The sequence below is a fragment of the Lissotriton helveticus genome, chromosome 1_1 (genome assembly GCF_964261635.1).
Source record: "Lissotriton helveticus chromosome 1_1, aLisHel1.1, whole genome shotgun sequence".
NCBI classification, from domain to species: Eukaryota; Metazoa; Chordata; class Amphibia; order Caudata; family Salamandridae; genus Lissotriton; species Lissotriton helveticus.
This window is the reverse complement of record NC_136057.1, coordinates 1,925,244,099-1,925,270,224: the sequence shown is the minus strand read 5'-3', so window position 1 is coordinate 1,925,270,224 and position 26,126 is coordinate 1,925,244,099. Positions and strand designations below refer to the sequence as shown.

Here is a 26,126-nt window from a genome sequence, read left to right as displayed (position 1 = left end):
CAATTCCTGAATCCTTTTTTGTTAACCTTTGTGAGAGGGCCAAAGAAAATATCGCAAAATGCGTAGATTATACCACCCCAAGGGCAGAGGGGATTTGTGGCTAGGTAGCATCTTATCTGACCGTTATAACTAAACCCAGATTAAATACAGGTGACAGATGGTTTGATACCAACTGCTCTAGGGCCCATCGAAACCTAGTACAAGCCCTGAAAAGTACACTTCGAGACAGGGACCAGATAGCTAGTTTAAGGAAGCATTATAAGCTAGTGGTACATACATGAAAAAATTAGATACAAAAATGAGGCCTGGAATGCACTTATGTGTGTTGAAGTCTTAAAGGACAGATCGAGATTCTGGGCTATTGTTACTACACCTTTTATTCTGGTATTGAGAATGATGCCCTGGAAACTAATATCTCAGAAGGGCAGTGGTTAGCTCACTTTGAAGCAATCTATGGATCTAGTGAGGTTCCAGACTCCTTTCAATGTTTAGATACTTATTGTGACTTACCTTTGTTGGTTTTTAAAGAGGAAGACATTAAAAGGGCGATAATAGAGACATCTAGTAATAAAGCACCTGGTCCTGACTATGTCCCTGCAGACCTGTATAAATGTGAACCTAAATTTTGGGCTAAGATTTTATCAAATGTTTTTAATGCCTCAGGTGCACAGGGGTTTCCTGCTTCATGGTCCCTGTCTACAATTATACCTGTTTTTAAAAAGAGACAGAGAGGGGATCCACGGTGTTACAGACCAATATCACTGATTGATTCTGCAGCCAAAATACTAGGCAAAGTGATTCTGGCTAAAGTCACGGATTGTGTGAATGACAATGGGGTTTTATCTAATCTACAGTATGGTTTTAGACAAGGTAGAAGCACCATGGATCAGTGTCTCAATTTATACTTATTAATAGGAAAATATACCGTAGCTAAAGAAGGTTCTCTACAGATGGCCTTTATGGACCTCACCTCAGCATTCGATCTGGTTAACAGGTCGAAGCTGTGGTCTATTTTGCTTGATATGGGCACGATCCATGCTTAGTTTATTTTTAAGCAGATTTACATCGGAATCTTCTAGCAACAGTCAGGGTTACCCAGGAAGGTAAATGCACCAGGCACTTTAAATCAGGTAGAGGCATCCGCCAGGGATGTATATTGGCACCACTTCTTTTTACCCTTTATATTAATGCATTAGATAAAACCTTGGCCCAGGCTAGTTTGGACATTCGTGTGTACGGGAAAGGACTATCCCAGTTCTCCTATGCGCGGATGATGCTGTGTTGTTATCCCAAACTGCCATTGGCCTCCAGAGGCTTCTGGATGCCTTTGGTGCCTATATGAAATCCCTGGACTTGATAGTGAACATTTCGAAATCACATGTCATGACAATGGGCCAAAGAAATTGAAAAGCTAAACCTCTATTCTGTAATGGAGCAGAGGTGTCCAGAGTGACCTCTTTTACATATCTGGGGGTCCTATATGATGACAGATACTCTTGGGTCCCCCAATATAAAGCTAAAAAAAACGCAACAGTTAGATCAACGTCAGTTCTACTAGGGTTTTCACAGCATTTGGGAGCCAGGCATTTTGAAGCTATTCTTACTATCTACAGATATAAAAGCCTGGCTACTGCTATGTATGGCTCAGCCATTTGGGGCTATAAACAACTGGCAGTGGTCCAGATGGCTGAAAATAGATTTTTACGTACCCTTTTGGGTGTACCCCAGGCAACCCCAGCTTTTGCCATTCATCAGGAATTGGGGATGGGTTACGTGTCTGATTCGCTGAGAATGGCCCCAATGGTCTGCTGGCTTAAAACCTGGCTCAATCCAGACATAACTTTGAATCACCAGATCTTGCGGGATTGTGTTTCCCTTGATGAAGCCAGCAGTATTCCGTGGCTGTCCTACGTTAAGCTTATGTTTTTTAAACTGGGGCGATCCAAACTTTTAATGTTCCGGAGGGGATTAAAAAAGAGGACGTGAAATGGGTTAAATCTAAATTTTTGAACATACTGATGATGGAACGGGAAGAGCTGGAGCTACAAAAACCCCTGATCAGGGCTCATTACATGATAAATTCTTCTCAATTAATTGAGCCTTACTTGAGAATTGTAACCAAACATTTCCATTGTTGGCTCCTGACTAGGTGCCGTTTTAACTTAATTAATTTCTCGCTGGGTAACATTCCAGGGTGGTGTAAACCAGAGGATACAGGCCCGTGTCAGTGTGACAACTTTTCACCACAGGACAAATTGCACTTTATGATGTTCAGTGATTTTTATAATGATATACAGAGGAGATTTTTAGTCCCTCCTTTGAGGGGAAAGAGCTTCTCTCAGGTTAGACCAGCATTAATCTATCTTCAAATGCTTGATAATACACAGAACATTTTTAATATTGCCAGTTTCTTCATCGCAGCTGTACACCTCGGGAAAAAAGATATCCCATGCTTAATGATGTATGAATCTCTCTATTTTTATATCTTAATGTAATTGTATTTATCTGACAATTTTTTAGTTTTAACCCTGATGAACTATAAAACTGCTGCAGTTGTTTTTATTCTTTTTACCATAGCTCATATGGATTTAATGTAAATAAGTTTTGCTTATTGTATTGTGTATTGTACTTTTATGATTTTAAATAATCGAATAAAGTGGTTTGACTGACTGACTGACATAAATGTAAGGGAAAAATGAAAACGAGGTCAATGATTGAAACAAAGAACACAAGAATGGGCAGAAAGAGAAAATGGGAAGAAATAGATTTAGAGCAAATGAAAGACAACTTGTATGGGAAAATGAAAGAAATTAACATAAAAGAGAAAAATAAAGAGTGTGTAAAGACTAACGTAGACACTAAGATTTAATGTTATACTTGGCAGATGGTAATGATGGGTATTTTATGATGGATCTAAAATGCCATCAGAGGGAGGATTGATGGAGCAAGGATCAGAGGAAAAGAAACTTGCTTGAATCAACCTCTTATTAACAGATACTAACAAAAAGAAACAATAGATAATAGAAAATTAACACACACGCAACATCCACACATGAAGAAAAGGCTTTATGCTTGCTTAATTAACAGAAAATGTTCTGCTGCGCAACAAAAATCCCGCTTGAAACCGAAAATCGTCTTGCGCACGTGCGTAATAGTGTCATGCAAGTAACCATGTGATTAACCCATGTGAGAAGGAAACTCGCATGCATGCGCAAGGAGTCATTAACCATGGGTCTCGAAGCACTGCGTGCCTGTTATATGCTGCCTGAGTGTAGAAGAAGCTGTCGCTCCTAAGGCTTTTGCTTAACAAAGGAAAAAATAACATGGGATAGAGTAGAAGTGGGTTGTGAACAGTGATAATAACATATTTGAGAACATAACATCTGTTTATGATTCTTTTATTAATAGTGTTCATTTGGGCCTGATGTGCTAAGCCAAACAGAAAAGATGGTGGTTGAGACGTAATACAAGTCGAGTCTGCGCACTGATAATTTGCAGTGACCTGGTGACCGGATCATTGACCGGCTGACAAGAACCAAGGACGAGACGCCTGAGAACATTTCTTAACTGAAGAATTATATACATTTTGTATCTAATCTGTTCATGAATATGTGAGAAAGAAAGTTTTCCTGAATTATGAATAAATTAAATGGGAAGGGTTTACTAAACAAAGGATTAGTTAAGAAATAAAGAATGGCGGCATGAGGTGATGACAACTCCCCAGCCCTTGTCCAATCGCAGTCCAGGATTCCTGAATACTTGCAACTTTGACGGTGGGATATGCAGAAGCAAAGGGTATAACTGGAGTAACTTAAGAAAGGAGTCGAGTGAGATTTTTTGCGGGTTTTGAGATTGATGCAGATGTCGATGCTGAATAAGGAGGGGTGAAAATGCTGTTTGTTTAAGAACAGACTGGGAATATTCAATATTGAAAGACAGCCTGAATAGATTGAAGAATTGCAGAAGAATATGGAGGAGGGAGAGAGTGTGATATAGGGATGTGCTCCGGTGCCTCAGTTTCTAGAGACGTGTGATAGAGCGCGCAGGTCACCCGACTATAATTTTACCATATACGTATTGGGCCCATAAAAATTCAATTTACCATATTTATTATTCGGGTAACCTTACACTCTACTATCATTAACCCTGTTCCTTCCTACTGTATTTTCTAATGTACCCGACTTACCATTCCACTGCTACGGGTACCTAATGACCACAATGGATCAGGCAGCTAGCTGTAAAAGAAAGGCAGACACCAAAACTCTCTATTTACTCTATTTGCACTATAATAACCACAAACTCTGGAAGTTTTAAAAACCTTTATCTAAAATTCGTCAGTTTCATTAAACATAAGGTTTACAGCCAATAAACTGTCAATAACTAAAATTATAAAGAGCACGTATCCATATAGGAAATACATCAGGCTAACCATTTATAATTCTAAAGGAAGGTAAAAACAAGGAACATGCTAGTATGAATTTCAGGAATTTAGGCTAGACGTGGAGTGACTAAAGGACGGGGAAAAATAAGGAACATGCTAGAATATACCCCTTCTAAAGTGGACACCGTATGAGAATTTAGTCAGTCTATGGAGACTCGAAAAATAACATGTAACCATAGGAAGGGTAAAAGTGGAACACGCTTATATTTCAGATGCAGTCACTTCATTTAGCTAAAGGTAGGTAAAGAAAAAGGAACATCTATATTTCATAAGCTGTATGCAGGAACGTACTTAAAGGATAGGGAAAAATTGGAACATGCTAGTATAACAACTATAATGTATGACCTTTTCATTTGTCGGTGCAAAGAAAGCATGGAAAATCAATATGTAAGAGTACGTCTTTATTAAAGCAAGGAAAAGAATGAAGGATGCAGAATAGATTTCCCAGCACTATATTTACCTAGAACGGTGTGAAGACCAACCCTGGCCACGGGTCAGTTAAGGACAGGAGTAACCCCAAGGAAGGACAGTCGCCAGTAGGCCAGCAGGTGCAGAATGGACACCCCAGGACAGGACAGGTAAACCAGATTAGGATCAGGACAGGACCATCAAGGAAAGGACCAGCACCCGCAGTTCGGTAGCAACGCCTGCGCTACACCCTCTCTGCAGCTATCCCCCGCTTGGGTCTGTGGAAATTATGGACAGAATGCTCCGCAGCTCTCTGTATCAGTCACCTATTGAGTGCGTTGGGTCAGTGACAGGTCAGCTATTCGGACAAGTCGGACGAATTCTCTAGCTAAACCTAGGCTAGTTATACTGTTTTCGGGTCAGTGTACCACCCCCCAAATGTTGCAAGTGTAAGAATCCCCAATTTCGATTGGTCCTCAAGTAGGACAGGTCAACACACCAACCAGGATAAACTTCTACAAGTCACAATTTGCATCTTTTGGGACCGCCTATTGAATTTGGGGTTCCCATGACATATTTTACAAAATACAATGGAGACTACAAAGATTATATACAATTGTGTCAATTGTAGTACAGTTCAGCTTCGTCCTGCTGGGTCGCAGGTCATTTCTCATGAGCATCTTGACTGTGGCTGCCAGCTGGCTGATTTCCACTGGTACAAGGTTTTCTTCCCTCTGCCAGGATGACATGCGCAGTAGGGACTTCTAAGATGGGGTTTTGAATCCCTCCCAGGCCCAAGGGTTACGATACATGAAAAGTAAAGAAAAAACAATTTAGAACATAGAAATAAATGAATACACTGTATACCAGGAATCCCTATATGACTCCCCTTACTTTATACTAACTATAGCATTAAGATTAGTGCAAGACGAACAGAAATGCAGAAAGCGGCAGCGCAAGCTTCAGAATGTGAGAACACAAAGCGGCCATCTTAAGTCGAGTGCGCAAGCGCAAAGATTCCCACCAGAACTGCGAGTACGTCACATCACGTGATTGTGACCAACGCATGCGCAGAAGAAAACCCCGCCAAGCAGCGGCCATTTTAGTGGCAAGCGTATTAAGGTTAATAAACACATAAGCAAGCATCACTAGGATACCCAAAATGTCAGAATAAATGGGAAATTAGTAAGACAAACATTTTGGTTACATTTTATTAATGTTATTCGAGGTTCTTGAATACAAGCAAGACGCTTTACGTGCGAATTCTTGCTCCATCAATCCTCTCTTTGATGGATGTATGATGTTACAACGCATACTTTTACAACGCATACCGTTACAACGTATTTTTTACAACGCAAAAACTTTTACAACGCATACCATTACAACGCATGTTTTTACAACGCAAGTACTTTTACAACGCATGCCATTACAACGTAAGTATTGGTAAGTATATAATATATTTTTTTTAAATTATTTGTAATTAATATAATTTAATTTAATTTAATTTAATTTTTTTACCCTGTACCCCTGTACCCCCAAAACCCAAATTAACCCAGAAACCTAAAAATACCCCTGTACCCCAAAAACCCAAAACTGTCCCTGAACCCAAAAAATACCCCTGTATCCCATAAACCCAAAACTGTCCCTGAACCCTAAAAATACCCCTGTACCCAAAAACTGAAAACTAACCCTGAACCCTAAAAATACCCCTGTACCCAAAAACTGAAAACTGACACTGAACCCTAAAAATACCCCTTTACCCAAAAACTGAAAACTGACCCTGAACCCTAAAAATACCCTTTTACCCAAAAACTGAAAACTGACCCTGAACCCTAAAAATACCCTTTTACCCAAAAACTGAAAACTGACCCTGAACCCTAAAAATACCCCTTTACCCAAAAACTGAAAACTGACCCTGAACCCTAAAAATACCCCTTTACCCAAAAACTGAAAACTGACCCTGAACCCTAAAAATACCCTGTTACCCAAAAACTGAAAACTGACCCTGAACCCTAAAAATACCCTTTTACCCAAAAACTGAAAACTGACCCTGAACCCTAAAAATACCCCTTTACCCAAAAACTGAAAACTGACCCTAAACCCTAAAAATACCCCTTTACCCAAAAACTGAAAACTGACCCTGAACCCTAAAAATACCCCTTTACCCAAAAACTGAAAACTGACCCTAAACCCTAAAAATACCCCTTTACCCAAAAACTGAAAACTGACCCTAAACCCTAAAAATACCCCTTTACCCAAAAGCTGAAAACGTAAAAAAAAAACAAACATATAAAATATTAAATATAATTATATACTTACCAATACTTACGTTGTAATGGCATGCGTTGTAAAAGTACTTGCGTTGTAAAAACATGCGTTGTAATGGTATGCGTTGTAAAAGTTTTTGCGTTGTAAAAAATGCGTTGTAATGGTAGTGCGTTGTAAAAGTTGCGTTGTAAATGTTGTTTACCCTCTTTGATGATATTTTATATCATCACAAATCAGTAGAACCAGATGCCAACTTTTCACAGTTTGCCCAATTCAATTTCTTCAAACATTTGGTTCAATTTCTCTTTTGTCTCTTTATTAGGGTGAGAATTTTTCACCCTTTTATAAATCTGATTGTTCATTTCTTCTAATTCAAGTTCATCCACATTTCTCTTTACCCCTCTCTGGTTTACAGTATACTTTTTCTGGTGCTTTCGACATTTACAACAGATGAATATGACGAATACTACTAAACCTATTCCTGCAATTGGCATTAGTACTTTAATCAGAAAACTTTTACCTAAATTAGCAAACCAATGACCTACGGCGGAAAGACCATCAGTAAGTCTCTTCCAGGCACTGTCAACCTCCAGTGGTGTGAGTTCTTTTGCCAAATTAGTAATGTTCCTTACATACCTTTGGATTTCCACACTTGTATCAGGTATGTAAGTGCAACAATGTTGCGCTTTCAACATTCTGCAGACTCCGCCCTCTTTTGCCAATAGGGTATCAAGCGCAAGTCTGTTCTGTAAAACCATTGATCTGACCGCAACCATTTCGGTATTGACCATCAGGAAACCTCCAGCAGTGTCAGTAGATAACCGATCTACTACTGTTGACAATTGGCAAATTTTGTGTGAGTTCAGAACCACTCCCACTGCAGGTATTATTGCACTAAAAATATCTCCTACAATTTCATCGATACTTTCTCTTTTAGTGCGTACTAATTGGTTAGTTTCTTCATTGCTTCCAGTGATTTTCCCCACATGGTATATCTTTGGGAAGACAATACCAAAATAACAACTCCCGTACCAATGGTCGGGCAATTTGAAGTAAGCCTTGTTCCCACAAATAAAATAAATTCCAGGAAACACAGGCTCTGTCCCATCTTTGAAACCCCAACCTCCAATTACCTTGTAATTATGTTCGCATTCACTGGAACCAATAAAAATATTGCTATAATAACTAGTCATTTCCCTTTTAAGACAAAGTTTCCCCTTCTTTTCGAAATCCAGAAGCATCGCAGCATTAGCTCCACCATTTGGGGTGCTCCCTATACTCTCTGCCCATTTAGGAACTTTATGGTTCTTGTCTTTGGCTTTCTTTTGGAAACTCTCTCTTCTCTTCTCTACCATGTCCAGAAATTCCTTTTCCTTTTCATGTAAAGAACAGGTCAGGTTATTTTTATGTGCATCATCTATATTAATTTTTCCTACAGTTAGAAAATAATCACTCATGTACTTAGCTACATCTCTAGTCGTATGTACAGGGTTCAGGTTTCTTCGAACAGGAAGTTCAGAAAACGTTACATCAGAGTTTGAGTAGTTATACTGTAAAGGTCCTCTTTTGTAAAATAAGCTAGTTAGTATACTACAGGAAATTCCATAGGTTAAGGGCAGGTGATGATAAGTCACGCCTTCAGCTTCAGTTAGGTCTGGTTCAGTCACTTTCTTCGTGTGGCTGGCATGGATCCAGCGAGGTACTCCTGCACACTTTACAGCTGTGGTGGTTACCAGGATCACCTGTCGTGCTTTCCCCAACTTGGTTCAAGGCAACTTTTCCGAGTGTGCTTCTTTATTGCGACCCAGTCACCTGGATTCAGGTTATGTGCTGGAGTTGTTGGCCTGGCAACGTCTTCTCCCCCAAACTGGCGAGAGATAGAACGCTCTTGGTCAGCCAGTTCTTTACAGTATTCCAGTACCAAATCATCAGATATGCTTATTAATCTGTATCCTGGCACCCATGATTGCCGCATTGCTCTTCCCATCAGGATTTCATGGGGACTCAAGCCCGTGTTCCGAACTGGAATACTTCTGAGTCCCATCAGCACTAGAGGCAGAGCATCTGGCCATTCCAGTTGAGTGTATTCACACATCTTTCCCAATCTCGATTTGATTGTGCCATTTATCTGTTCTACCACTCCAGAAGCCTCTGGACGATATGCACAGTGCAGATGTTGCGTGATTTTGAATGCTTCACAAATCTGTTTTATTATTTAATTCTGGAAATGACTTCCTCTGTCCGATTCAATTAAGACTGGGAAACCGTAACGAGGTATTAGTTCCCTAAGCAATAATTTGGCTACTGTGATGCTGTCATTTCTACGTGCAGGGAAAGCTTCTACCCATTTTGAAAACAGGCAGACAATGACAAGTAGGTATTTCATTCCTCGACAAGGGGCAACTGAATGAAGTCAAGTTGTAATCTAATAAAAGGGCCTTCTGCTTTCCAATTTTTCCTGGTAATACTATGGTTTTCTTTCCAGGGTTAAATTGTTGGCAGGTCAAACACCTCTGGCAGAGTGCTTCTGCTACGCTTCTGAATCTCGAGTTGAACCATGTTTGGTGGAACATGTGAATCATCGCATCTCTGCCTACATGGGTGTCTCCATGGATCAGCCTAGCCATAGGAGCAAGCATACAGTCTGGCAACACAGGCATATCATCAAGGTATACAATGACACCATCTGCATTCCTCCTACGACAACCAAAGTTTCTCCATCTTTGCCTCTCCTGTGGGTCTGCTTCTTCCTGTAAGTCTCTCACTTCCTCCCATGTATTCACTCCCTCTAGCATCAAAAGTTGGCAGCTGCTTCCGTTTCCCCCAACCTTTATGTTGATTGCCATTTTGTATTTAGCACAATGTTTGGCTAACTGGTCAACATAACAATTACCTGCTGTCACATCGTCATTGCCAGATTTGTGAGCAGCACACTTGACCACAGCCAATTCTTTTGGTAACTGGATTGCTTCCAGTAAATCCTGCACGTATTTTCCATTTCGGATAGGGGTGCCTGAAGAAGTCAGGAACTCCCTCTGTAGCCACAATTGGCCAAAGTCATGCACAACCCCATAACCATACTGGCTATCAGTATATACGGTTATTCTCAAATTTCTCCCAAATTTACAAGCTTTTGTCAATGCAATTAATTCGGCTATTTGTGCAGACTTTACTCCATGTAAATAGGATGCTTCCACTGGTCGCTCTAGAGTGCATACTGAGTAGGTGGCGCTTAGGCCCCCGTCCTCATGTCTCATGCATGAGCCGTCTACAAACAGCTCACAATCTTCACTATACAGAGGGTTTTCTTTGATGTCTGGGCGTGGTTTGGTACTGAACTCAGTCAAATCAATGCAATTATGTGCAAATTCCTCCCTCACTTCCTCTGCAAATGAGCTGGGCAGTAAGGTAGCTGGATTCAAAATGTTACATCGTTCGATGGTTACATTTCCTGCACCTACAAGGATGCTCTCGTACTTAGTCAGCCGACTAGGTGTGAGGTACTGGGTTTTTGTCCTTGTCAGTAAAATTACAACAGAATGTGGAACATACACAGTTACTGGATGTCCCATAACAATGGACTCACTCTGTTCAAGACTCATGCAAGTTGCAGCTACAGCTTTCAGACATCCAGGTAATCCAGCTGCTACTGGGTCCAATGTGGAAGAAAAGTATGCCACTGGACGTCGGGTCAAACCATGAATTTGGGTCAGGACTGAGAGTGCACAATTATCTCGTGTGTCACAGAACAGTGCAAAATCTTTTGAGTAATCGGGCATTCCTAAGGCAGGAGCAGTACAGAGACAGTCTCGTAATTTTGTAAAAGCTGTTATGCTTTCGTCATCCCAATCTACAGGGTCACTTGCTCCTTTCTTTGTCATTTTTATTAATGGTTTTGCTAGGACTGCAAATGCCACAATCCACTGCCTGCAGTACCCTACAACTCCAAGGAACATTCTGATTTCCTTCTGGGTATTTGGTAATTCCATGTTTCGAATTATCCTGATTCTTTCTGAGGTGACTTTTCTGATACCTCTCTCTATCTGGTGCCCCAGATATTTAACTGATGTGGTACAGAATTGCAGTTTCTCGGGTGATACTTTATGCCCCCCTTCACCTAAATGGTTCAGCAAGGCAATTGTGTCAGTTACACAGGCTCTTCGACTTTTAGACGCCACCAAGAGGTCGTCTATGTATTGCACCAAAACTGATTTTCCGGGCAAAATTAGGGTCTCAAGGCACTTTTTCAAAATCTGATTAAAGATTGAGGGGCTTTCTGTATACCCCTGAGGGACGCGATTCCAGACGTACACGTGACTGTCGAATTCAAATGAGAAAAGAAATTTGCTGTCTGGATGCAATGGAATTGAAAAGAATGCATGACATAAGTCAATGACGGTAAACCATCCAGCATTCCATGGAATTTGGTATAGAGTTACTGCAGGGTTTGGCACGACAGGACAACAAGGAACCACAATTTTGTTAATCTTGCGCAGGTCCTGTACTACCCTGTACTTCCCACTAGGTTTCTTGATTCCAATTATGGGCGAATTACATAGGCTGCTCATTACTTCTTGTATGATGTTTGCTTCTAACAATCTTTTTATTTCAATGGCAACTCCTGCTTTTACTTCTGCACTCATTTTGTACTGTTTAATATTTGGGTATGCTGCATTTTCTTTTATGGCTATTTTAATTGGGTCAACATTTTCCATCAATCCTACGTCTTTTCCAGTAAAATCCCATACTTCTGGTTTCACTGTTCCTTGGAGCTCTTCAGGCAAGTCTTGCATTGTTAGTCTTTTAATTTCAGAGTCTGATCGTGCTAACATTAATTTGTAAATTCCATCTTCGTCTGGGGTTTGAATTTCGACGCCATTTGGTGTGCAAAAGATAGTACAGTTCATTTTGCACAGCAAATCTCGTCCCAATAGGTTTACAGGACTGGAGTCACAGACAACAAATCTATGCATTTCTTTAAAATTTCCAATTTTAATCTCCATGGGTTTTGTAACTGGGGTACTAATTAACTGATTAGAAACGCCCACTACTTGGATCGCTTCTCCCGAGAGGGGTAGGTTTGGAACGTCTGCTGTTCTCACAGTAGAACGGGTAGCACCAGTGTCCAACAGGAAGGTGACGTCATTTCCCTCAACCTTTCCTTCAATGTATGGTCCTGACTGGTCGACCGGCTAGGAGGCGCCAAGCACGCACTCCTCGTCCTCCCCCCTCAGGCCCCGTCAGTAGGTGTCATCACAGAGAAACATGTCATTTAACAGAAATTGTGAGGTTGCTGCATTCTTATTTTCCCTTACTTCCCACACTTCGGTGTCTTCACCCTGTTGTGCTTTGCTCCTAATATTCTGTCTAGGTGCACGAGGCAACTGATTCTGTTTTACCTGTTGCTGGGTCTTTCGTGGTTTCTCATTCTGCGTCTGTGGATTTAAATCAGTTATTTGGACGTTACCATTCTGTACATGTGGACACTCGTCTCTCCAGTGACCCGTGACAGGGGAACTTCTTTTTGGCCTCTTCTCTGCTCATTTTTACTCTAGGGTTTACCCCCACCCCCGGGGCCTTGATTCTGATTACTGGTTAATTTACTTAACTGTTGTTCTTGTTGTTCTGCCAGTTTTACCTGTGCCCACATGACCTTTTCCTTCAATGCCTTTCGTTTGTCAGCCATCTCATCCTCACAATATTTGACATACTTCAGGACCTCATCAATTGGTTTGGACTGCCAACAGATTTTATTGTCTTTGATCCATTGTGAAATCTCAGGTCTCAACCCTAGCACAAATCTATAAATAAAGTGGGTCATGTCCTTCATCTCGATGTTGTCTAGACCACTGTACGTTTTGAACACCTGTAACAGTCGTTCATAATAGGAATGCACAGTTTCATCTCTATTCTGGGTAGTTCTATCTATTCGGGTCCAATCAGTTTCCTTTGCAGGCACTTTTCCCTTGAGATGCAACATTACCTGGTTGTACTTTTTCATTACCTCGGGTGAAGGAGCTCCTGTGTTAGGGTCCCACGGGAATTCCTCACTAGGCCAATCAATAGCAATTTTGCATTCCGTCCACAAATCTACGGGGACTACAATATCAAAGAAACCATCCAAATCTTTCCAGAGACATTTCTGAACCTTCACAAATCTCTCTACCTGTCTGTACCAATCTACAGGTTTTTCTCTTAATTTTGGGAAATCATTAGTAAATGACACAATATCCTGTCAGGACCATGGAACATGCACATATTTTCCACCTGGCACTTCTCGCATAGGATATAATTTTTCTGCCTTGTCTGCTTCTTTTAAGACATACTCGGAAGCCATCTGTTTTGATCTAATCTCCTCCTTTTTCTTAGCCCATCTGGCTTTTCACTTTTCTAATTCTCCCCATTTTTGCAACAGGTTCAACAATTCTCTGATCTGTACCTTTTTCCCCGACACATTCATGTTTTCCAAATCTTTGTCTGAAAACTCTGCTCTGTAGGGTTTTTGCAACACTTTAGATTTACCAATATCTACTCCCATACTAGCCGCAGTGTCCATTAATTTCTCATGAAACACTCTGGTATTACGGGTGATACTCTTGCAGATAAACAGCAATTCTTCCTCGGAAAAAGTATTTAGTCTGTCTAACCCCACATTTCCAGCCATCAATTCTTCCAATTCTATTCTTAATTTGTAAATATCTAATGGTTTCGACTGAGGATTTGGTTTCTCTAATTCTCGACTCCATCTCTCGATTTCTTCAGGAGTCACTACGGTGGCACTTCTAGTATCAGAAGCTGACTCAATCTGCACTTCTCCTGAATTGAAAGGAGTGTTCTTCCTCCGTGAACCCCGTTTCTGGTTCCCTTATCGGTAAATCCATCAAGGAAATCACAGATTCGCATTCACTTGCCTGGTCATCTACCATTAGGGGCTCTTTTCTCGGCTGCACTACAGCTGGAGTAATAATTGGAGGTTTTGGGTTATTCTGCTTATCCCCGTACAAAGGAACAACTGGTCCAATAGTTACTGGGATTGTCAAGGCTTCAGGACTTGTATTTAGTTGGGAAATTTTCTGAATTAATTCTGTTCTCTGTTTAGCTATAGCCTCTCGCTCTCTCTCCTGCAGTACTCTTTCCTGGCTTGTTTCATGTACTATTCGCGGAGTCAGGGTTGGGGCATAAGTCGGGGCAGGTGGATGCGTCATACTTGGTCCTTCACCATAATTAGGTTTCAGAAATGGATTCCCTGTGCTTAAAGGTCTCGGCTCCTCCTGATAAGGAGGTATTTGACAGCCGTCCCTTACACTTACTGGTCTTGATCCCTCCTGGTAAGGGGGTCTTAGGCAAGTATCCCCTACACTTGAGGATCTGGATCCCTCATTATAAGGAGGTGGATTCTTCATTAACAATTCCTCCAAATAATCATCATCTGAATCCCCACTGGTCATCAAATGTTTCGATTTCTCTGTCCTATTCTCTCCCATTGGGGCTTCTAGGGCAATTACAGGGTACAGTCCTTCTGTTATCATGTTCTGTCTCCACTGCTTCATTTTTATCTCGTTGGCTTCTCCATGCATTTTTGGGTACCATTTACTTATTCCTTTGTCAATTCTAGGTCTATCTCGTTCAAAAGCCTCTATCTCCCATTCTTCTAAGGCCTCATATTGCGTTAGTCTGGGTCTGGGATGTAAATCATTCATTCGGGTTCTCAAATTGAAAAGAATCCGGCTATTAAAAGTACCATCTAATGGAAATGCCAAAATTCCGTCATTTTGAGTATATTCCACCCAATTTTCCAACCATACACATGTGTGATACCCTTTGTCAAATAACATGAATGATGCAGGAGTATTTGATGGTGGAATAACTATTCCTTCTCTAGTTTTGATGGGCTTATCCTTCTTGAAATAATTTTTAACTTTGTCTACTAAAGTCATTTTTCTCTTGCTTCCGTACATATTTTAAGGTTTGCCTTTTAGCATCTGTTCTTTAGCGAACCCTAAGTATTTCGGATCAGGTAAAAATTCTGGATACCACATATACTTTGCAACCCTAGATCGTACGCGAATGCGTTCTTCTGTTTACTATTTTCTTCCAATGTTAACACGTCTTTCAATTTTTCTCAAACCAATCAATTGCGCGATTTCAAAATAATTCAACCAATGGGTGAGCGGCGTTTCTCGTAAACGAGTTCTCATGCTCCTGTGCTCACCCCTCCCTTACAATTCCGCCTCAGCTACACACCCGCTGTCTCGACCAATACCAGCGCGGCACTGAGTGACATCAGCGCAGCTCCGCAACTGACTCCCTTCTTCACAAGGTAAGAAACACTTTGAATTCTACCTTTTAAAGTGCAAGTGCTTAGTTAAATTTACAACGAAAACACATTCGCCACTGTACTCGAGTGTCTAGAAAGAAAAAGATTTGTTTCACTGCAAGTAAACTTCTTTATTTACTTTTCAAGTAGTACGAGTAGATCCCTTCTGCCTACTCTTCACGCAAGCATTAGTGAACCTGCTACTCCTTCGACTCATCCACTTTGGGATATATACTAAGCCAAAAGTTTCACTAGTGAACTCTTTTGCTACCAATCAAGCTTAGACGAACCTGCTACTCCTTCCGTGTGACCCTTACTAGGTTATCTCACAATAGAAGTTTTGTCAGCGAACTCTTTGCTACCATTCATTCATACATTTATACAGAAACCCTAATTAGTGCTTCCAGTTCTGCCTATCCTGCACCAATTTTCCTCGAGCCACTGACCTCACTGCGCGATGGATTCTCCTCACCACCCGCTATTCTTTCCCCGGGGATTCCAAACAAATATATAACAATCACTAACAAGTGGATTAGTACATATGTCAATATAGCAGCAAAAAAAACAATTTCAAACATTTCATAATTTTCACAGCAATAAGACATCAATTGTACATTCGATCGATCTTAACAGAAAAATATTATTTTCACAATTAGCAGCAAATAACCTACCTACCTATCCTAACTAGTCCTACCTAACTTTAACTAGTCCCTAACCATACATCTGCTACCAGAAAAATTACTGATAGAGCGCGCAGGTCACCCGACTATAATTTTACCGTATACGTATTGGGCCCATAAAAATTCAATTTACCATATTTATTGATCGGGTAACCTTACACTCTACTATCAGTAACCCTGTTCCTTCCTACTGTATTTTCTAATGTACCCGACTTACCATTCCACTGCTACGGGTACCTAATGACCACAATGGATCAGGCAGCTAGCTGTAAAAGAAAGGCAGACACCAAAATACTCTATTTACTCTATTTGCACTCATATAATAACCACAAACTCTGGAAGTTTTAAAAACCTTTATCTGAAATTCGTCAGTTTCATTAAACATAAGGTTTACAGCCAATAAACTGTCAATAACTAAAATTATAAAGAGCACGTATCCATATAGGAAATACATCAGGCTAACCATTTATAATTCTAAAGGAAGGTAAAAACAAGGAACATGCTAGTATGAATTTCAGGAATTTAGGCTAGACGTGGAGTGACTAAAGGACGGGAAAAATAAGGAACATGCTAGAATATACCCCTTCTAAAGTGGACACCATATGAGAATTTAGTCAGTCTATGGAGACTCGAAAAATAACATGTAACTATAGGAAGGGTAAAAGTGGAACACGCTAATATTTCAGATGCAGTCACTTCATTTAGCTAAAGGTAGGTAAAGAAAAAGGAACATCTATATTTCATAAGCTGTATGCAGGAACGTACATAAAGGATAGGGAAAAATTGGAACATGCTAGTATAACAACTATAATGTATGACCTTTTCATTTGTCGGTGCAAAGAAAGCATGGAAAATCAATATGCAAGAGTACGTCTTTATTAAAGCAAGAAAAAGAATGAAGGATGCAGAATAGATTTCCCAGCCCTATATTTACCTAGAACGGTGTGAAGACCAACCATGGCCACGGGTCAGTTAAGGACAGGAGAAACCCCAAGGAAGGACAGTCGCCAGTAGGCCAGCAGGTGCAGAATGGACACCCCAGGATAGGACAGGTAAACCAGATTAGGATCAGGACAGACCATCAAGGAAAGGACCAGCACCCGCAGTTCGGTAGCAACGCCTGCGCTACACCCTCTCTGCAGCTATCAGTCAGAACCCCGATTGGGTTATCGAATTCTCCAGCAAAGTGCTCCGCCAGCACTTAAGGTTTTTAAAACCCCCGCTTGGGTCTGTGGAAATTACGGACAGAGTGCTCCGCAGCTCTCTGTATCAGTCACCTATTGAGTGCGTTGGGTCAGTGACAGGTCAGCTATTTGGACAAGTCGGACAAATTCTCTAGCTAAACCTAGGCTAGTTATACTGTTTTCGGGTCAGTGTACCACCCCCCAAATGTTGCAAGTGTAAGAATCCCCAATTTCGATTGGTCCTCAAGTAGGACAGGTCAACACACCAACCAGGATAAGCTTCTACAAGTCACAATTTGCTTCTTTTGGGACCGCCTATTGAATTTGGGGTTTCCATGACATATTTTACAAAATACAATGGAGACTACAAAGATTATATACAATTGTGTCAATTGTAGTACAGTTCAGCTTCGTCCTGCTGGGTCGCAGGTCATTTCTCATGAGCATCTTGACTGTGGCTGCCACCTGGCTGATTTCCACTGGTACAAGGTTTTCTTCCCTCTGCCAGGATGACATGCGCAGTGGGGACTTCTAAGATGGGGTTTTGAATCCCTCCCAGGCCCAAGGGTTACGATACATGAAAAGTAAAGAAAAAACTATTTAGAACATAGAAATAAATGAATACACTGTATACCAGGAATCCCTATATGACTCCCCTTACTTTATACTAACTATAGCATTAAGATTAGTGCAAGACGAACAGAAATGCAGAAAGCGGCAGTGCAAGCTTCAGCATGTGAGAACACAAAGCGGCCGTCTTAAGTCGAGTGCGCAAGCGCAAAGATTCCCACCAGAACTGCGAGTACGTCACGTCACGTGATTGTGACCAACGCATGCGCAGAAGAAAACCCCGCCAAGCAGAGGCCATTTTAGTGGCAAGTGTATTAAGGTTAATAAACACATAAGCAAGCATCACTAGGATACCCAAAATGTCAGAATAAATGGGAAATTAGTTAGACAAACATGTTGGTTACATTTTAATAATGTTTAAAAAGGGCCAACACTACTCACTTCAAGTATTTTATTCTTGAGTGCTTGAACCCTTGCCGAGCAAGAACCAAGTAGGTTTTTCGGTCTGACGATCAGAAGCGACAAGAGACGGAATCCTGTCATCTTGGTAACGCTGGTGCCCATGAAGCGATAGTTCCGCTTCTAAGCGTTTTTTCAAAAAAGAAAAACGCACCTTTTTTCACGAGACCACTATTTATGGTCTCTTTCTTGAACTAGGGCAGGACGCTCCTTAGCGTGGGCGGACCACCCAGTTCAAATCACCACGGTCCTGACGAAAACCCTGGAATCCATGTATGGGTTGAAACATGTAGACCTTCTTAAACAATAGTTTTGTACATTCACATTCACATAGCACACTTTGGCTATTTTTATATATTTTAAATACTACTTTTGACACCAAAGCCTACCTAATTAGGCAAAGGTGCCACACTTTAATTTTAACAAGGGTTCAAGCACTCAAGAATAAAATACTTGAAGTGAGTAGTGTTGGCCCTTTTTAAACACAGTTTTGATAGTCTTGAACACATAAAAAACAAAACCAGCTCCACTGTAATCAGGTGTCGCAGCACACCCTATAGGCACTTGGCCTATGGGGTGGGACCCCGATGATGAAGCATGTCACCAACTAGGTTGGTGAGTGAGGGGTCTTCTATAAGGATATGCATTATCCAGCAACAGGTTGGGGCAAAATGTGCTGACCAGAGCATTTGGGCTCATTGTTAGAGAGATATTTCTCTCTAACCACGAGGGGTTACTCCTCTATTGTTTTTTACATATTAATTGGGGGACCAGGAGTTCCCACCTCACATAGTGCCTGTAATTATTTTTCCCTCTCTCTCTCTCTTGTTATCAATATTATGTATTTTGTCTCTCCAACTATCCACTCCTAATGCAATGAATTGTTGAATAGATCTATGAATTGAATGTATTTGATAAATGAGGTTTTCTCTCCCATGAAATTTGATGTCGTTTTTACTGTGAATCTGTATAAATGAGCGTTAATTTTTGAATGAGTGATTAGATAAAAAAAATCCATTGAATCTTACCTGGAGTCTGTGATTATTTTATGAATGGCTATAAATTAAACTAGTTATAATTGTTAATATTACCATCAAATACTCAACTAATGGTCCATTGACCAAAGGAAGAGTGTTGATTAGTTAGGTATTGACTAATCAGGATCAAAGAAATAAAAATTGACCCCGAGCGGAATAGCCAAGAAAACAAGAATATGCTTATGGGCCCGGTGTGAAATTATTGTTGACTGTGAAATTTATTTCCCTGCCCTTCCACTGGATCACCAGGGGAGAGGTGTATTTTACTTTTCTGTTCCAGAAATGTTACCACATGCAATGCAATTTTCAGGTCCATGGCTCTTCTCTGATAGGGCCCCCTCAGGCTGTCTATGTAAAGGTCTCTACTTCAGATCTCACAGCAGGTGCTTCACCATCAGCCGGTGTTAGCTTCCAGATCCCACCACACATAGGACAGGTTAACCTAGCAGTAAATTTTATAGGAAAAATAAAACAAACCTACAACTGCATTTCTTCATTGCTCAAAAGTAAAACTGCAACAGAGGAAAGAGGTTGTTGGGGCCCACACACAGATTCTCCTATGCATGATGAGACATCTAGTATTTTATTCATGTATAGTGCGTAAATGCTGAAAAGAGAACAAGGCTGTGAAACAATTACATTTTCCACACAATTCTAAGTTGATGCTTTACTCTATTGCACAAACTGCTAAGCTGAACAAGCTTTATAAACCTTAAAAAGTATCCTTAAAAAGTGTGTGCCACTGTTGTGATTACACCTCTGGGTTGTGCTTCCTTTGTTTATTGCATCTCTGAGTTATCTGTCCTACCTTTGGGAGCACAGGGTAAACACGATTATCATCAGAGAAAAACACATTGCAAGAGTCGAGCAGACACCATCATCTGCTTTGCTATCTGGCATTAGAAACACAATTTTGCAAGATAGAAGGACAGGGAGATCCAGAACAGAAGAAGCGTGGATGTTACTAATTACCAAGAAACCAGGTACTGTTTAAAGCACATACACCATTTTGTGGAGAAACTTAGAAAGACAAGAAGCCTTAGGGTGTACCTTCATGTCACCTTTGACTAGCTCTCGCTTAACATTTTCGGCGCAGTCTTCAAATCGCAGGCTCTTGTCAAAGTCTGCCAGGTAACATTCCCCCCTGTAATCTAAACACAGTGAGAACACATTTAAAAAAATGCTACAAATGTTTTTGGTTTTTACATTTCGCCGCTAGTTTGTGCTATTCATGAAAAAACTCCTGGGTTGAGTCAGGGCCCTTGGGGCGGGGGGGGGCAATGAGTTGATTGCAGGCCCTATAGCCAACTTCACGCTATGGGTTGGATGCAGGCCCTGTGCTCAATCCCTGCCACGCACAGCTAAAGCACTTCGCTGTGTGTGGGTTCGCTTTACGTATGGTAATATTACTTTAGGTTAAAAAAAAAAAACTTAAAAATTCACTGGAATAAAAACTAAAGGTTAAAGTAACATTATACTTAGGTGAAAACGTTTGTGACAATGTAATGTTTTAAACGTATACAACCACTGAAATTCCCCAGTTATAGTTTTCTCAAGTAGCTTTAACTCGTGCCATAAGGTAACTATATATCAAGCCATTGTCATGCACTGCTAATTACCCCACATATCTCATGACATGATCTATGACATCATTGATAACATCACTGCAGCATTTGCAATAAAATTATTGATTAGAAAACTGTGCATGAAGGGGGCTTGAGCTATAGTTACATTTGGGCACAAGTTACAGCTGCTTTAGTACACATAACTGGTGAATTTCAGAGGTTTTATAAGTTTGAAACGTTACACTGTCACAGAAATTTTCACCCAACTGTAATGTTATTTTAACCTTTGCTTTTTTCTGTGTATGAATAAATAAATATACACACACGCACACTCATACAAATATATAACTGCTCATTCCTCTCCACTCAATTAAAGAAAAGGCGACTGCACACTCTACGAAAGTGCTTTATTTTTTTCTCTGTCAGAAAGTTCAACTCATTTGGGGTAAACTAATAGCCTTGGTCATGATAAAGAGTTCCATATTTAGAGCACTTTTTACATTACAACACTAGTTACCCAAAACAAAAGAAACAAAGATCACACTAGTAAAGTCTCAGAATTGAGATCATCTGGGGGTCGATTCCGATTCGGGAAAAAAAAACATCCGTACGATTTGTATCCGGAGCCCTCTCCGTACAAATCCTACCCGTCCGTCCGAGTCGCGAAGTACGATCTGTATTCCGTGAATCCATGCGAATCGTCGCGATCCGTACGTATTGCAAGGCTGAAACCGTGAACCGTACGACTAGTACACATGCTGTACGACTCGTACACATGCTGTACGACCCGACGAGTACGATCCGGACCGGGGTATGAGGACGTGATTCGTATGGTTCACGTCAGGTAAAGGCGAGTCGTACGGAAAAGCACACAAACACATACACACCGTACGGTCCGTACCCCCCATGATCGCAGGGGTACGGTGCACACCACTGCGATCATGGGGTGTACGCACCGTACCCCATGTACGATGGGTGTACGCACCGTACCCCATGTACGATGGGTGTAAGCACCGTACCCCATGTACGATGGGTGTACCCATCGTACCCCATGTACGATGGGTGTACCCATCGTACATGGGGTACGGTGCGCACACCCATCATACATGGGGTACAGTGCGTACCCCTGCACCGTACCCCTGCGATCATGGGGGGTACGCAATGTACCAGGGGGGGCCGTTCCGTACCTGTTTCGGCGCGAACTCTGCTTTTACGGCTGTTTTCAGCTCCCGTAGAAAAAGGGTTGTACGGTGCGTCCCCGACACGTATCGTACTTACTGGGTCGTAAAAACCAGCCGCGAAACGTACAGATGTCGTGTTCAGCGGGTTCCGAGGGAGAATCGTACGGAGATTAGAGTCGTACGGTCTCTGTACGACTCGTACGGAATACAGCTCCTAGTACGAATCATACTTCGTCGTATGTACGGGGGACGTTGCAGGGTACGATTCGTATGGGAAAAACGCTCCGAACGGCTATTCGGAGCGTTTTTTTCGGAATCGACCCCGTAGTGTACACAGAAATAGTCATTGAATTAAGAAATTGACACGGAATTCATTTGTATGCCCTAAATACAAAATGTATATACCCCAAATACAATCAATTGTGTTTGTTTACAATAGCTGGAATGTTTTGCACAACGCTAGGCATTCCCACCCAATTCCTGTGAAAGAGAATATAACATATGGAGAGCTTATAGAACTAAATGAAATAGTAGCACGGAGGCCATCTACATGGCATCCAGGTCGGGCACACTAGGAGATTCAGAAATCTTGAATTCAGGGCGGACACATTAAGTGAAGCTGTTGAGAGAGTTAAAAATAAGAAACAAGGAGATTTATTGTTTGGAACTTCTAGGACCCAAAGGAAAAAAGAAGCAACTGCTTATGGAGATTCCCTGAGATTCAATACCACTTATAGCACAGAACACGAGTCAATAAGCCACATATTGCAAAAACATTGGCTAATATTAAAATCTGAAACAGAGTTAGGTAACCAACTGAATAATAAATCTCTAATGAACTTTAGGTAGCCTCCATCTATGAAAGCTAGGTTGTTACAGAGCGACCTAAGAACAGAGGAAAGTAGCTGTTGGCTTACGAAGGAGTGCAAGTTGTACAACTGCTCCAAGTGTAAGGTTTGTAAACATGGCAGGAACATCAAGGAACTAGAGAACCCCACAACGAATAATGTTAAACCTATTAGAAAACATTCTGGGTGTGAAAATGATTTTGTGGTATATACGCTAACTTGCCCTTGCCAAACAAAAGTGCATTGAAAGCACCAAATTACCTGAACACAAAAGGATACTACACCATCTTAGAGCTTTGATAACAGAATGACACATACTCAGTAGCTCGAAATTTCTGGCAGCTACATAAACACAAGTGGGTATTGCTAGAATACAGCATCATTGATGATAACCCCAACAGTAAGAGGGGGAGGCGATCGGGAAAATCATTAAGGAGACTCGTGAGCCGGTATATCTTAGAGTTAGACACAAAAGAGCCAAATGTCTTAAATACTGACGCGGAACATATGATCTGATAATTTTTATACAGTATAATTAACTACCTTTGTGATTTATTTACATTTTGCACTGCTTTTGAAATGGTCACTTTTGTTTCGGTCTTACAAGTACTGGATACGTATTGAAGTTTGAAAATACGATTGAAGATAAATGTGAATTGAAAAATGTGTACTGTATTCTGGTAAGTGCCTATATGCATTTATGTGTTGAATAGTACACCCACTAGGGTTTACATAGTCTATTATGAATGATCAGAATATGGACCTCTTTTAAAATAGATTTTTTAATAATGAGTGTAAAGTGGAAATACCTTGCAAAATCAGCAGAAACAGTTTTATATAGAAATTCATTTATCCACTTGGGATTAACCATTGGAATAGAACTTTGTTTTTTCCACCATTATTTTGTAGATTCTTGAAATGTAGATAATTTGAATTGATATAGATAATTTAATTTGTATTTAAATGAATTATATAGTTTTCAGCTCACTCATGCTCATTTTCTCCATGTGTACACACTTCAAGGATGAATCTGGGGATTTTACATATGTAAACACACTCTATAGACTCAATTTGGGGAGTAAAAATTATTCCAATATGATTTGAATCCATCGGATGGCTATTTTGGTAGACACCTGTGAGGAAATGTATTATATGGTGTGGTTGTACAACTGTGCCATGTGATTCACTTACCAACCCCTTTACGACCAGCAGATTCAGGTTGTCAAACCTTCAGCTCAACCCTAGGTAGACGTGACTCTCAGCAGCAAGGCTTACACAAAGGAAGAACTGTTTAACATTTAAACAGCACCAAAACAATGGAAGAAAAAATTGAGAAGACACTCAAGAAATCCAACACCAATTTATGAAAGTAAACTGTATTTTTATGTACTTTTAGACATCACAATCAAAAAGATCTACTGGAGGCTTCCTGAGATATAGAATTAATAAGGTACACTAAATCAAAGCATTTCACTCAGCCAGGAACAAGCTTTGACAAATTCAACAAATTTGACACTTAGAAACTTTTTCACCACAAATTAGCCAAGTTGGTCACTTAGATTCACTTTAGGCAACTAACTCCAGCAGGGAGCCAGTCAGGAGAAACAGCGACCTCAGCAGATGTTCAGTCAGTTCAAGGCACTTCCTATCTATTGCAGTGGTTTCCTATGGCAGTGGTCCTGGTGCAAGGGATGAAGGATGCTGAAGATGCTCAAGGACGATGTGCAAGCAATGTGGTCAATGGGGACTTCCTGTGGCTACTCTTCCATTCATGGAGGGGGTAAGGCAGTGCTGGTAACAGGATCTACGTCCCTTAAAGTACTCTCGGTGCTGGCAGAAATCCAGTCACCACTGGGCTACCAGTCGCCTGGTATCACAGTAACAGCCAATTCCTAACCTGGGGGATAACCCATCTTCTGGGCTACCAAGCCTTCTATGACAACTCTTCCGGGCTCAACAAACTTGGGTGCACATATGTGTGCTGGGTACTGGTCCCTGGCCTTGCACAGCAGCGGTTGGCAGAGGTCTGAAGATTCTGGGCTACCAACTTGAACCAGCAGGCTTTTCAGCTGATGTGGCCCTGTGCTGTGAACAGGTGGTCAGCCAACTGACCTTTGGAGTCTCTTGGCTTTGGCTGGGCTCTGGAGACGACTTCTCCTTGAGGGTTGTATGACATTACAACGTGGGCTTTTACCCCGCGTGCCATTAGAACGCTGTGTTTACAACGCAAGTCGTTACAACGACTTGCGCTGTAAGCGCTGGATAGTGGAATAGTTTAATTTCCTATTCCAACTCCAGCCCACGTTACAGTAGGGAAGGTGTTGGAATAGAAAATTAAACTATTCCTTTTCCAACAGCGCCCTCCAGCGCAAGTCGTTGAAACGACTTGTGTTGTAAAAGCAGCGTCGTAATGGCAGCGCGTGGTAATGCCCGCGTTGTGATGGCTGCTCACCTCCTTGAGCAGACACAGCAGGTACATTTCTTTTTCTTTGCAACGTACCAGGTTTAGCAGAAGCAGTTCACATTGGTGCAGCCTCGCATTGCCGGCTTCACTGTGCAGCCAGGCAGTCCTTCTTTAGTTCTTCTTCCAGTGTAGTTGAGTACTGAGTTCTGGGTGTCAGAGGTGCCCTATTTATGCTCAGAATGTGCCCATAGGGTAGAAGGTAGACGTGGTCAGTAGCCAATGGGCTACTGGGTTCGCTTCCTCCTGAGGACAACTTCCTGGGAGGTGTGACATCTGACTATCCTAGGATTCACCATTCTGCCCACTACCATGATGGCAGAAACCCTCATTCAGTGCCCAGAGCTCTCTAGGCCAACCCAGTGCACTACTAGTTTGGGGATAAGGGCCAGCTATCTCTCCTGTCACCTCCAGTAAGACCCACACAGCTGGACTGCTGAGAGGTTGTCAGAGGACTCACCCCCTTTCTCCACCACTCTGCAAATGTGCCTTCTGGTGCACTACTAGTTGAGGGAAGTAGTCCACTTTAGTTTTGAGGTCCTCAGGAGTAAGTAGTATTCATTCCCCAACCAGAAGCGCACCAGGAGGCATGTTTGCAGAGTGGTGGAGAAAGGCAGTGTGGCTTCTGATAACCTCTCAGCAATCCCTCTGTCTGGGAATTACTGGAGTTAACAAGAGGGCTTGCTGGCCCCAAAGACCCTCAGCAC

At 41.4% G+C, this 26,126-nt stretch overlaps 1 protein-coding gene across 1 annotated transcript in view; it reads right to left on the bottom strand.

Moving 5' to 3' along the window:
- The window catches only part of LOC144755009 (2-5A-dependent ribonuclease-like), a 362,360-nt gene that overhangs the window by 240,931 nt on the left and 95,303 nt on the right, over positions 1-26,126 (bottom strand). The window contains exon 2 of the mRNA XM_078643424.1: positions 20,415-20,515. Within this exon, the coding sequence (XP_078499550.1) occupies positions 20,415-20,515 (101 nt within the window). The remainder of the gene's footprint in view (positions 1-20,414; positions 20,516-26,126) is intronic.